We start from the raw sequence: 14,661 nt of genomic DNA on the forward strand, positions 1-14,661 counted from the left end.
TTCTTCTGAGTTTCAATTTGTAGTCCCAGAGGTGTTCACAAATTAGCACAGTATTTGTGACATTTCCACATATTTTGGAACATTTTATGATGTTAAACTATTTAAATGACTCTAAAATTTATCTGTAAGCCTAGATAACAAGCATGAAGATTGTTGCTGGTTCTTTACTATTCTAGGTTGGGTTTCCTGAGAAAAAACTCTGAGACTCTGAAGTTTAATTGACTTTTTCAAGGGGGTGGGGAACCTTCAGTGAGGAGGGACAGGGAAGGAAGAAGGATTGAACATAAGAGGAAATTGAACTTTGAGACAGTTACAATTGAAACAGAAGCTGTATTACTACTACTGGAAGCTCTGGAGCAAGGATGTCCCAATGGTGGTGCTTCTAAATTGTCCCAATGGTGGTGCTTCTAAATTGACCCACCATTGAACAAAGGCTGTTCTCAGGGAGAAGGCCTAAGAACCCTGGGTGAGACAGCTCCTTTCAGCGGAGATAAATTTTGGAAAGGAAGTTAACAGAAACAAACAGCTTTTTCTTGCAGATGAGAGATCTTGGTCCTGCAGGGGATCCAAATGGCACATCTCATTGTCCATCACATTTACATGGGCAACTAAATGGACAATACATGAAAGAATTGCAAATTCTGTAATACTTATTAAAATATTAAAACCATTTATTTGTCTTCAAAAACTTTAAAAAACAATTTTAATTTTATTTTAATGAATTTTTTTCAATTATCAAATAAAAGCCTAGGAGAATGACACTAACATAATCAGAAAGAAAAATGTATACAAGCCAGAATCTTGGTTAAAAATACAGAAGTCACATATGACTCATTGTTTATATTTAATACCAAGAGATATGACTTCTTGTATGCTGAGAGTGACGACATTCTTTGGCAAAATTCAAAGACTACACACAATATTTTATGGATCTACCAAAAGATAGAAATCTTGATAAAACACATAGGAAATTTGACCTTACAGTCACTTTTGAATACATGATGTTAATGCCAACTAAATACTATTAAAGCAATTAGAGTTAACATAGACAAGATAGAGAATACAATAGACAAATTAAGTGAAACAACAAAAGATCCTCAAATAAAGAGCAAATTGTGGTCCTTGTTAGAAAACGAATTTCTTCTGTGTTTGTCCTGGCTACAGTTATTTGGCGTGAACTATTACTTCTTATTTATTATAAAAAGAAACAGATCTAAATGCAGATGTTTTATTTTTAAAAGAAATTTAAAGTATTTTTTAATTTTAGAGTAAATCATTTTTCTAAATGAAACTACATGTGAAAAAATGCAAGAAAAGTAGCATTTTAATAAATTATAAAGAAATTAGAACAAAAAAATCATTTGCATGAATATGAAGGAGAAGACTCACCTATAAATAATCCTAAAACAAATTTCTGTAGAAACTATTTTTTGGCCATTTGAGATCAAGGCACAATCTCGACTGAGACTAAACTACAATGAGTATAGATAAGTTATCTTATTTAACATTACAGTCAACAGTACACAAATTATGTAAAAAAGAATCTCGATTATAACACTTATGATTTGTGTTGAAATAAAAGCAAGAAAAATAAACTTTATGGAATAAAATTTATATAATAAATTTTTAAAACTTATTGCAAAAATATAACAATACAGAAAAGTGCATAAATCGTATATGTACAATTCAGTGAATTTTCAGAGTGAATAGTAAACAGTGCCCAATTTAAGAAACAGGATATTATATGTCTTAATTTTATTGTTCATCCAATCATTTCAGCTCATTAACAGAAAACTTTTGAGCTCCAATAACTCCCTATGCATAACTCTATAACAGATGAAACATAAAACATGGGAAAAGAACTGTATCTCCTATAGCCTAAAAGCTTCCTGTGTATAGTTGCTATATCTAATTCCTGTGCCAACTTTGGTGCCTAGCATGGAATGGGTACTCAATAAACGTTGAAGAATGAACAATGAAACAATAAACTTATACCTGTTCATATCTAAAATTAAGGAGTTATAAGCAAAGGGCTAGTTTTCTTAAAGAGATCTTATATTAAAAAGCCAACAATACAACTAAAAAAAAATGGTCAAAGAATATGAATAGACAGTTCACAAAAGAAGAGATACATATGGCTCTTAACAATATAAAAATGTAATGAATCATATATATTAAAAAATAAAATGCAAATTAACTCTATGGTGACATAGCATTTTAAGTTATCAAATTGGTGAAGATGAAGTGTTGATAACACTGTTACTGAGAATAAATAGGGTAACAGGCTTTCTTGCGTATAACTGATGGGAGCGTACATCAATATAACCTCTTTGCAAAAAATTGACAAGATTTCTAAAAATCAAAATACAAATACTCCTCCTCAGAGCAGTTCTACTTCACACAAATTTGAAGAGAGGTATATACAATACCATCCATTTCAGTTCAGAGTGAGATTGGAATTTCAGTCCATAATAATCTTTCACCTCTGAATTTGCATCGTATATCACTTAATTAGGGCTCAGTATGTACTGCCTTCACAACTGGTTATTTCTTCAAACAGATTGTAAATTTCTGAAGTCTGGACTATGTCTTAAACCTCTCTGTCCTTCTAAGTGTCGATAGCTATACTGAATACATGTTGTGTTCAGTTTGTGTCCTTGTCATAGAACACAAATCTTCCTCTGGGAAATCCCAAAGCCACTCTGGAAGTTAATGTGCCATCCCAGGAACCCCGAGGAAGATCAGTGTTGCCTGAGGAGCCACTGCCAAAAGCTGAGAGAGATAGAAAGGATGAGAGTCCAGGCCCAGTATACTTATTTTGACTTTCTGATAAGACTTTATCAGAAGAAAAATGGAGGAAGGTTCTGCCACTTTAAAAAATATTTTTAAGCCATTGATCTAAATCAATAATGTAATATTTATCTTTGTATTTTAAATATATGTATAATTTTAATTTTAATATATATTATTTAAATATGTATTGTTTTCTACATTCTAAGACCTATCTCTTCTATTGGCCCCTGGAGTTTAGGGAAATATTAAGGAATACAGGGTAGAAAGAGACCACTCGGCTAGAAGAATCTTAAAAGAATTTACTGGTGTATGCTATCCTATGCTGCAAGGAATTAAAGCAATATTCTCATTTTTCACATGCATATTTGAATTCAAAATAACTATAAATTCCCCAGTCACCTTCCAGGAAGTTCTCCTTCTTATTAATTCATATAATAGAAGGAAGAGAAGGAGAAACTCTTAATGAGCTCTGGTGGGGAACTTGTATCTTCTGCCTAAAATAGGCAATTTGTTCAAAGAAGCAAGTTGCTCAAATTTCATGTCGTCAGATATAGATACTGTCCTGAATATGATCATAACATTTAGTTATTCAGAACTATCAGGGACTTATTGAGTATGTCAATAAGACAAAATACTGAGCCAAGTTCATTGTATTCCCAAGTAACATATTCTATGAGTATTTATACACATCAATAAACATAAAGAAGGAGTTACCAGTTAGAATGCTTTAGGCTTCATGCAATAGAAAATCCAACTCAAAATGGCTTAAATAACAAAACTATGTATTGTCTCACATGACAAGAATTTGAAGGAAGAACAGTTTCAGTGTTGGTTCAATCTGTGGCACAGCAATGTCATCAAGACCCAGGGTCCTCTCCTCTTTCTGCTCTGCCTACCTCAGCATGTTCTTCTCAGGCTAACTCCCCTCATGGCCTTAAAATAGCTGTTCCAGATGCCACTTACAGACACAACACTGTAGCAGAAAAGAGACTGTTTATCACCACAGGAGATACTTTCCTGTATTCCACAAGGAGAAACTTTCCCAGAGGCCCCTCAGAACACACTGTCATAGTTATTGGTCAGAATTTTGTCACATGTCCATGTCTAAAACAGTCACTGATGAGAAGACTAGGACCACTAATCTAGTTTACACCAATCATTACTCACACACTGGGATGCCCCAAAAGCACATGGAGGGTAGATACCTGAACACAATTAGAATTTTGTTTGTTGCCAAGGAAGGATAAAGAGTTTTTGCTTCTGAATGTCTGGATAATGTCTTAAAATGTATATTAATAGGACACTTTTTAACAATTTAAGAAACGGTGAATCTTTATCAGTAGTCCTCACTTTTCTCAAGTCTTTTCATAGTACCTAGTTCATCTAATCTGTAAAAGACCAAACAACTTGCAGATATTTATCAAATAAAAGATAGTAATTTGTTCACCCATCCATTTATACATTTGGCTAAGATGCTCTGAGCACCTATTATATTCAAGGTACAGTTCACTATGGAATAATCCATAATGTAAAGTTTATGTCCTCAAGAAGTTTATTATTTGGAAAATGCTAGACTTAAAAATGATGTAATAGCTTCTCTCATCCTATAATGTGAATGTGCTTTTCAAATTAAATCCACACAAAAAAAAATTTATAAGTTTCACAAAATTTTCAAGATTTCTAACCTAAACTTACAAATAAAATTCATTATTTTTTTAAGAAAAAGTGATAGAAACAATTTTGATAAATTTAAGAGTTATAGGAAATTATAACTTTATTCAAATAATCCTGATTGATAAATACCAAACATTATATATGTGTGTTTATATATGTGTGTGTGCGTGTGTGTGTGTGTGTGTGTGTGTGTGTGTGTGTGTGTGTATAGACATAGATATCTGTAAAACTTAGGAATGTGATAATAGGAGAAAACTCAAAACAATGGCATTTATTTTGGGAAAATTATCCTGGAACAGTTATAATAAGAAGTATGACAACTATTATAGGAACCAGACCAAAGGGTATTTAGTCTACCCACTCACGTACTGACAACTATAAAATAAAAGTAGACTCTGCCATTAACTGAAACATCCCAGGGACACCTCAAGAACTAACCCAAAACCTAGTATTATCCATGTCACAAAAACTTCTTTGTTTTTCCTCTGAGATCTGAACCAGAAAGTTTCTTTTATATTACTTCTGAAAGACAACCCCACCAGATGTATGTCAGGAAAAACCTATCAACTGAATTAAAGTGTAAAGAAATGAGAGGAAGAAATGACTAAAATGAGACCCAGGAAAGACATTTTTTACGGTATTAAGAGCCATTCCATTTTTCATTGTTTTATTTTAACTTTGGTTCATCCTAGATAATTCCTGTTTTGAGAATGGGGATCTAACTTATTCTATAAAGAGACCAGTGATCAAGTGGCAAAAAGGCAAGCATTCTGTCAGGGCTTGAATAGCCAACACAATGGGCATTAAAGAAAGGCGCCCTCTCCAGGTGGACATAGCTCTTGCAGGTGCATAGTTTCAGAAGGGCATCTTGACTGCATTTCAGCTCCCCCTACTCCCTTGGCTAGGGGCCTTTGCGCAGGGCATACCACTCATAAATGTACACAGTGGCCTTGCATTCTACAAAAGAAAAATCTTGGAACTTCCGAGGAATTCTCCCAGACCCAGAACTTGAATGTCATGTACAAAGTCAAGATGAATTCATGCAGCCAGAATCTGTTTTTATTACTGACACCCTAGATGTTGACACAATAATATTAATCATCTGACTTTTTAGAGGCAATTCCCTGATCTTAGCTGGATAGATCAGTCTAAACACTACATTTGGCCCTATTTTTAAATTGCCCAGATGGTGTGAATGGGTGTGTAGCTCAGAGTGCCCACATACACGGGGCTGATTCCAGGGACTGTTTGTACCTTGGGTGTAACCAGCAGTTGTAGACAGGAGTGGGGAATGGAGGTAAAGGAATGGTAAATGTTGGGTCAGTGCCTTTCTTTCTGAATAAAACTGATTTTACCAGTTACCTGTAATATGCTGAGCCCTACTTTAGATTGGGGGCGGGAGGGGTTCATTCTTGGTCACCCATAATATAGCAGCCAAGTGCAGATTGAAAGTTTGTGATAGAAAGAAGGAGGCCAGTTCTGAGGCAGCTGCTCCTGGTCTCTGCTCCACCTGCCCCAAGTTGGATTTGAGTGTGCTGTGTGGGGAGGACCTCACAGGGAAAGCAGTCCTGTTCATCACAGTAGATACCAACCAGTTTTTGTCCCGTGCCGGCTGTGGCTCAAAATTTACTTTGTTTCCTTAGATATTGAAAGGATTTGATACCTAGAAAACAGCAGAAAGGGCAAACAGAGCTTAAGAGAAGAGTGACCAGAATCCCCAAGATTGTTAAGCTTTTAGCGACAATGTACAAAGGACTCTGTCATCTTGAAACAGCTTCTCCTCTTCTTTGCTTCTAATTTCTTGCTTCTGCCTAAAATGACTTTCCCTCAGATGAAGTTTTTCCTTCCTTTTTCTTCATTGATCCATGTCCTTCTTTCAAACAGATACTTAACAGTCACTATTCCTATAAGCCTTTACACACATCCAAACTGATTCCTTTCAGTCTTAAAAATGTAGCTGGTGACTAGAACTCCAAGACCACCTTGTAGCTAAAATTTCAGCCTTGGGTCTAAGTCAGGAGTCAGCAAACTGCAGCCTGCAGGCCAAGTCCAGCCCATTGCCTGCCTTTGACTAGCCCATGAGCTCAGAATAGGTTTTACATGTGTAAATGCTTAGGGAAAAAAATCAAAAAGAATACTAATATTGTGTGATGTGAAAATTGTATGAAATTAAAATATCAATGTCCACAAGTAAAGGTTTATTGGAACACAGACATGCTCATTTGTTGACGTATTGTCTCTGGCTGCTTTTATGCAATAGCAGAGTTGCCTAGATGCAAGAGAAGGTAAGGTCGCAAAGCCTAAAATATTTGCCATCTAGCACTTTCTGGGAAAAAAAAAACAAAAAACAAAAAATTTGTCAGACCCTGATCTAAGACATTAAATGCATTAGAGATGTTAAATAAGAACATCTCAAAGGAATAAATTTCAGGCAAACCAAGGGAAATGCCATCAAATAGCCACACTAAGGTCTGAGCTTATAATTAAGACCAAGCGATTACAAGGAGGAGCAGGGTATTAAAAAAAAAAAAAATAGAGGAAGAGATATACAAATTCTACACTCTACAGGTGGTAAATATGGCGATAATAATGTTCGTGTTACTCACTGCCACACCCCTAGTACCTAGCCCACTTCTTAGAGCTGGGCAGGTACTCATTACGTAGTTATTGTAATGAAGAGGAAGGGAGGAGAAGGAAATATAAAACAACTGAAATAAGAGTTGCACTGAAATAAGGGTTGGGAGTAAAAGAGGGTTCCAAATACAACCTGAAGATTGTCCGCTCTTGTATACTACGTCCCAGGTTCCCAAAAGTTAACAAAAGTCCACACTTTGGAAGCTAACATATCAAATGCTAAGTGTGTGCTCAGGAGACTAAAGAAATGAATAAATAACTGTGGCAACTGCCCTGATACCCGTTCAAACCATCTTTTCCACCCCCTTCCTCAGCCACCAGACACTTACACATTTAGTCCAGAGACTAAATTCAGACTTGGAGATTAGTGAGAGGAAGGAAATCGAATATAAAGCTCATGAAATAAACAGCACCACTTGTCACTGTCGATCTTTGATTAACTGGCTCTTTTTTCCGAAATGGGGCCTCTTTTTTCTCTCTCTCTCTCTCTCTTTCTCTCTCTCTCTCTCTCTTTGCTTGCAGGTAACACCCACACATATCCTTCAGTGTTGGCAGAGATGCTCACTCAGATAACAACTGGAGTTCATGCTGCACATTTTCATCTTCGTGTGTCATCGTCACCATGTAAAACCACAACTATAGGAAAACAAAGCTGTTTGCTGCTCTTCTGTTTAAACTGACATTTCCACCCAGTTCTCACAATTTGTTCTTTGGAGCCAGAAGAGTGTTTAAATATGTCATTGAGATAGCTCTGCCAGGTGAAGTAAAAGTAGAATTCAGTACACCCCTACTCTAAGATAAATTTACCTTTCTGCGACTTTTTGTCCCCTCCAAAATCTTTCACAAAGTTTAAATAGGTGAATAGGATAGGGAATGGGGCTTGAGAAGCACACATTCTGGCCCTTAGACTGGCCTCAATAATGATGTCAGCTTGAGAAAAAACCAAAACATTCTTGGGTCACCCATATTTCATCCCAAGCATTTTTCGAGTGTGGAGCCCAGTGTCCTGAAATGAACAGAAGGCACACTGAAAAAATGTGCCACATTCTGTTCTGGACAGCGGCCTGGGTTTCTAAGTGCTGAGAGTCCATGAATCTTCAAGAGGAAAGCACGCATTCCTTTCTCTTCCTCAGAGAAAGTTGAGAGGTTCGCTCACTCAGATTCGTTCCTGAAGAACCAAACTTCTGGGTACCACTGTTTAAAAGTCAAGGTCGGCAGTGCTCCATAGTTTTGGAGACACAGATAAATTACCAAGCAAGACCTGGTAGAGTTCCCAACATCCTGTTTCCTGCTGCTTAGTGGGTGGTCGGGCCCCCAACAGGATGAATTAAGAAATATCTTTAATTTTTCTCACTCATCCGTTATCTCTGTTCCACACAAGAAGAATGGGGTACTACTTTAAAAGCAATCGATCTGTTTGATCAGACCAGGAGTAAAAATGAATTCAAGACTGCAGGCAATTACACTATTTACATAATTAGGTAGCTAGAATACAATAGGAGGTCTGTTCGGTGAAGTCATAAAGTTTACACTTTATTTCATTTTGAACTTGAGTTTCAAGATATTAGAATCTTTTACAGAAGTAAGTTACATTATTTTTATGAGCCCAATAAAGGAGTGCTTATTGAGTAGATTCATTTACTGACTGTTTTTTACCAATCTAGTTCCAATTGATTAGATCTGTCCTATTAAACTCATGGGCGATTAGCTGAGTTCAGTCTTTCTTGGAGTAGGAGACATATAAGTTCATCTTTTTTTCAAGTTCTAATTACCTTTATTAAGTTTAATGAGCTCTGTTTCAACAAAGAAAAGAACAAGTGTGGAGATGAACTCATATTACACCTATCTGACTTCAGGCCACTCCTAAAGGTAGATTACAATGAGATAAATAGGAGCTGCTCTGTGAATTATCAGACCAGCTCTAGTGTCTCCTGTTAAGGGCCTTCCCCTACCCACAAGATAATAACAGTGGGTATATGTGTGACGATTAATATGTCTGATTTGAATTTTCAACTTGTTCCAAGTGCCACATTTTGTTTGTTGTTTTTCTTTTATTTTTAAACTTTCACAAGCTATTGGTCTGTGGCAGTGATGACTCTGGTTCTAGGTCCATTATTGCCACCACCTTTAACCTCCAACATGTAGTTGAATTTATTACTTTGGTTGTGGTTCCTATCTGGCAGAGCAAAAGGCAGGGGCGAGGGCATCTATTTAATCATCCATATCCCCATTAAATTATTCATGAGAACTCTGTTAGTTAGCCTAAGGGACTGATAGAGTTAAGGCTGAAGTTTGATCTCTCTCATAGAGCATTCGCATCACATAGAATGCACAGGTAAGCCCTCCCTGGCATCTCAGAAATGTAAACCACTGTTTTGAGGAGAAATTGTGACTAAAGCCAAGCAAACAAATGAGAAGTATACCTTCCTTGAAGTGAAACTAATGTTTGAAGATCTGGGTTTTTGTTTTAAAAAAGGCTAAAACTGAAGATTAGTTAAAAGGATTTATCCCACATCTTTTTTAAATAGCAAGTTTCCTCCAGTTTCGTTGCTAAAAGTGAAGCATATCTGCTCAAATTTAAAAGCAGGCACAGGTAGTTCAGTAATTTTATCACCGAATACACAGAACATAATGTATACTTGGTCTCTTTAAATTGGCATGCTCAGCCCAAAATAAGTGAGTTCACAATAAAAACTTATAGAAATACTATTAAGTATAAAACTGTTAGAATAATAGCAGCAAATGACATTGTTTTCTTCATAATTACTATATCTGAAACTATAAAAGCATGGCTCCAACCACTGTTTTTAAACCATTTCTTACTTCATACTCATAGTGAAAAAGGACTTCCCTATTAACATTTCTACTGTGGTTCTGTTCAAAGTGAGTAAGAAAAATCTAAAGTGTGATTCATCTTTAGTAAATCTATTTTTCCCATCAGAAAATAAAACCATTTATTACCAAAGATCAAATCTTTCCATTTTTATTTTTTGTTTATTTATTTATCACCATTGCCCTTTCTAAAAATTCTCTAGTTCTATCATTGTCAAATCCAATCTGATAATTTGGATCAAAGAACTTTGTGTGCCAAAAGGCTGGCAATGTAGTACATATGCCAGTATAAATTCAACAGTTCTTCATTCCTCAAATACTTCTGGGTTTGGTCTTCTTTGGATTATTTAAATTCATGGAATGGAAGGCCACTTAAAAATCAACCAAAGTACAATATTTTCTGTCTGAAATCATAATATTCTTATCCCTCTCCACATTACAAAAAAAATTAAAAGTTCTCTTTATATACATAAAAGTAGGAGGAGGAATACTGTACATTTCATTATAAGCTAAAATATTCTGAAACAGAAAATGGTGAAAGTTAAGAAGGTCTCAAATTTTATAGCACCTCGTCCCTGGGTACTAGGTTTAAATTTGTGTTACAATATTCTCTCTCTTCTCAGGTCATTTCCCAGTTTAATTTTTACACATAGTTTATCTCTATGGCAATAATAATAATAGCTAACATTACATGTCAGGCATGGTGCTAAGTGCCAAGGACAAGCAGGAGAGAAAACAAACTTGGTCCATGTCTTCATGGAGATTATAGTATAGGAACAGACAATTGTGATCATTATCTCTATTTTATAGTTAAAGAACCAGAGTCTTAGAAAGACAGTGGCTTGCCTGAAGCCAACTAGCAATGGGACTTGGACCAGGCCTATTTACCTTTAAAACCTAGACTTCTCTAACATCTGAATAAATCAAAATACTAAACAGTTGTGAAGGCAGCAGTAGAGCCGTTCTTCAAGGTCCCCAAGCATACTTCAGTTAACTCAAACTGAAGGTAGAAAAACGTCCATGATTACTCCAGGGTAAGTCCATGCAAGGTATCTTGAGAACTTTGATGCTGTTTCAAAAGACACATTCCAAAATACTTTTCCTTGTAGATGGACTTCTAGGGTAAACAGGCAGCTGAATCCACAAAGTTCGGAAGCTCTGAGCCCTAAAGCCCATAAAGTCCCTACAAAGAAATTTCCTCCAGGGCTCTTCTGCCTGCTGTCTTCTGGAAAACTTCCACTTGCTGTTGGCCAGCCCCTTGGCACATGACAAGAATCCCATTATTCCCTTCCATTCTCCTTCTTTCAGAAAAAGTGTCTTGGGACTCATCCTCCTCACCCTAATGAATGCAAACATTCCTTTTTCACATTATCATCCCTTCCCCTAAGGATGTGCTTTCAGCATCCCACTTCAGATCTCTTTAGTGTAGACAATAAAGAGACTAACTGTGCAATCTGAAATATATAGAACAGAAAAGCAAATATACAGGATTTGACTGGAATGAGCCACTGAACAAAAAACAAATATACAGGATTTGACTGGAATGAGCCACTGAACAGAAAAACAAATATACAGGATTTGACTGGAATGAGCCACTGAACAGATAACCCTTCACGGTATTCAAATAATTTTGACATCAAGTGGGCTTATTTCCAGCTATATTCTTCCTTGGTGTAGGAAGACCATCTTTTTTTTTTTTTTTCTAATCTTATTGTGAGGACTACATGGATTTCCCATCACAGGGAGTAAGGAAAGCCAGTTGGTTTGCCTTGCATTGTTTTGAAGGTATTCCATCGGTCAAAATAACTGAATATGACCAGAATACATCAAAGACAATATCTACATCTTTCTAAACCAAAAGGAAAACAGCACTAAATATCAATGAAGCGGCTCATTTCATGAGTAAAAGACAGTGTTATAATGGTTTTAAAAATGTTTAAGTCTCCTTACTCCCATTCTAATCTATTCCTACTCTAAACCCCCATTTAACCAAAGGGAATGATTTTCTAACTTTTCTTCTCCATTAAATGTCTTTCGATATCATACTTTATTCGACCACAATGTGCACATGAGTGAGAAAGGAGTAAAACTGGAAGCAAATTTTAAAGCTAACCTCTCAATCAAGTCAATAAATACATAGTAAGTTTGAATATTGGTCATGGCACTACAAAATTTAGCCTGCCACAGGAGGATTCTTTAACTTCATTTCAGAGTCTCAAAATGATGTTATTTGGTCCAGTCATTATAGGAAAATCGGCATTGATGGCCTAATAGGAGCCTGAGATGGCTGGCTGAAGACGAGGCTGTCCTTTCCTATCCAGAGCAGTGGTGTTGAGCAGGTGAAGAGGTGCCAGCCGGTTTGCATCTGGATAGGCGTCCATGTCAGGAACGGTAGGCCGCAAAGTCACGCGCTGGGACATAGGGCTGGTAAAGCCTGCGGGTGGGTCCCGGCCGCCGGGGCGTCATGTTCATGTAATCACTCTGAAGGATCCGATTCCTCTTACTCTTCATCTGCAGAAAAGAGAAGTATCACTGTGAAAGAGCCAGGGACATGGAGAGAGATATCATGGGAGGAGTTCTGAGACTTTGGGGCCAACTCTTCAAACCATGGACTGTCAAATAAAGCTGAACACACCAGAATTCATTGAGCTTTTTAGACTTAGATTATGACTAATCGAACCTAACGACTTTGGACTTTTCTAAATTAACCTGAAAAATCTGAATCAAAGAAAGTGTTTTAGAGAAATGCACCCATGTTACTCTCAATGCAGTCATTTGACCTGAATTTCAAAAGCATATCTAATTAACATATCTGCTGTTGATATGTAAATACTCTTGAAGGCCCTTCCTCTTTAAGGTTAAGCATCCCCACTGGAGTCTTCTTACATTAGTCATTTGCTTAACAAGCCTTTTTTCCATAATTAACCAAAGAGGACCTTCAGACCTCCAGAGTCTGGAGTAATCATAAATGCATAGCAGTGGAGTCCAAATTAATGGGAAGTTATGGTTGTAGGCAATTAGTTACATTTTTATTCCTTTATACGTATGCGCATTGCCATAAAGACAGTAGAGTCACTCATTTTTGTTCCTCAGGCTCAGCTCTCTCTGAATGAATTTCTACCAGAAGTGAGAGAAGTAAAGTAATACTTAACCTGAAGCAAGATTTATATGCCCATGAATTTTAGCCACGTTTTGATTAGGGGTTAAAAGCACTTTTTCTGGGTCAATGTTGTGGTAAAATTTTAACATTTGGTAAAAGACCCACAAAAATTCTAAAAATGGAAAGCCACCATCCAGATTTCTGAATTCAGAATTCTCTATTATGAAAAAAAGCCTATTTCCTGGCACATAGGCCTGATACATAAGTAGACAACTTGGACATGAGTAATATGAACACTTGAATAAATAAGTAAGCAAGATTTCAGCCCTGGCCTTATTTCCATGCACTGCTACCTGAGCATGTCACACCTTGCCTGTCAAAGGAACGTGAGTAAGTGTTAAAGAGAGGTTAGAAAAACACTGACCTTCACATTACTAAATATGACTAACATTTTCAGTCCTCATCTTCTTGAACTCTCAGCAGCATTCTGTATTATTGATTACTCTTTCCTTTTTGAAACATTTTTCCGCTTTGCCTTCTACAAGATGGTACCATCCAGGTTTTCATCCTGCCTCTCTGTTCACTCTTTTTTGCTTCCTTTGCAAGCTCATCTCTAACTAGCTATTCAATGTTAGAGTTCCTCACTAGGAGGAACTTGGTCCTAGGCCTTCTCTACTCACTCTATACTCTCTTTCTCTAGGTAATCTCATCAATATTCACAGCTTCAGTTATCACCTGTTCACTCAAATTTGTACCTCTGGACTAGAATTCAAAGTCATTTTAAACTCAATATGTCCAAAACAAAACTCAAGATCTTCCCTTAAAATCTGGTCCTCTCCTAGTGTTTCTCATCTCAGTGACTGACACTACATATACACAGTTGCCCAAGCCAGACCACCTAGCCTCATTTTTGACACCTCTTACCCCTATCTCAGGGGACATTTGACAATGTCTGAAAACACTTTAAATTGTCACAACTGAGAAGAATGCTTCTGGCATCTAGTGGGTAGAGACCAGGGATGTTGTTAAACATCCTGCATTGCACGGGGCAGCCCCTAACAACAAAGAATCATCCAGCCAAAACATCAGTAGTACCAAGACTGAGAAATCCTAATCCAGAGTCTGATCATGAAAAAGAATGGAATGGAAAGGAAGCAATGGAAACAAAATATATCATCAAATTGGAATGAATATTATTAGTCTGCTTGTCTTCTCCTTCTTGCTAATATCCGAGGATGACGGATGATTCAAGCATGTGTGATTAGCAGATGGTGTTCCATCCATAGATATAAGGCAAGACAGGAGAAGTAGATTTGAAGAAAATTATAAACTCAGTCCTTTGGAATTTGAAATGATAGATGAGTTATCTCAGTGGAACTAAGAAGAAGATAGCATTAAAAACACATAATTGGGGAATTCATTCAGAGGGAGACAGTCATGGAAACCAAACAGGTAAAGGAAGTTGCTCTTCAAACATCTTGGTTCTATATCCTTTCTATAAATGAAAAACTAGAATTCTCTTGGACACAGGGTTATGGCAAGGCAAGAGAAAGAAAATGGAAATGTCTGATCCCAAATAAATATAGAAGGCTGTTGATGATACCCTGAGTTGCAATTTAATACTTATT

The 14,661-nt window shown here is 36.6% G+C and overlaps 1 protein-coding gene across 2 annotated transcripts in view; it reads right to left on the reverse strand.

Moving 5' to 3' along the window:
- Window positions 1–10,073: 10,073 nt before the first annotated feature.
- The window catches only part of CD28 (CD28 molecule), a 29,878-nt gene continuing 25,290 nt past the window's right edge, over window positions 10,074–14,661 (reverse strand). For both annotated transcript variants that reach the window (XM_011369690.2, XM_011369691.2), the window contains exon 4: window positions 10,074–12,444. In XM_011369690.2, the coding sequence (XP_011367992.1) occupies window positions 12,316–12,444 (129 nt within the window). In that variant the 3' untranslated portion in view covers window positions 10,074–12,315. The remainder of the gene's footprint in view (window positions 12,445–14,661) is intronic.

This window comes from Pteropus vampyrus, unplaced genomic scaffold, assembly GCF_000151845.1.
Source record: "Pteropus vampyrus isolate Shadow unplaced genomic scaffold, Pvam_2.0 Scaffold152, whole genome shotgun sequence".
NCBI classification, from domain to species: domain Eukaryota; kingdom Metazoa; phylum Chordata; class Mammalia; order Chiroptera; family Pteropodidae; genus Pteropus; species Pteropus vampyrus.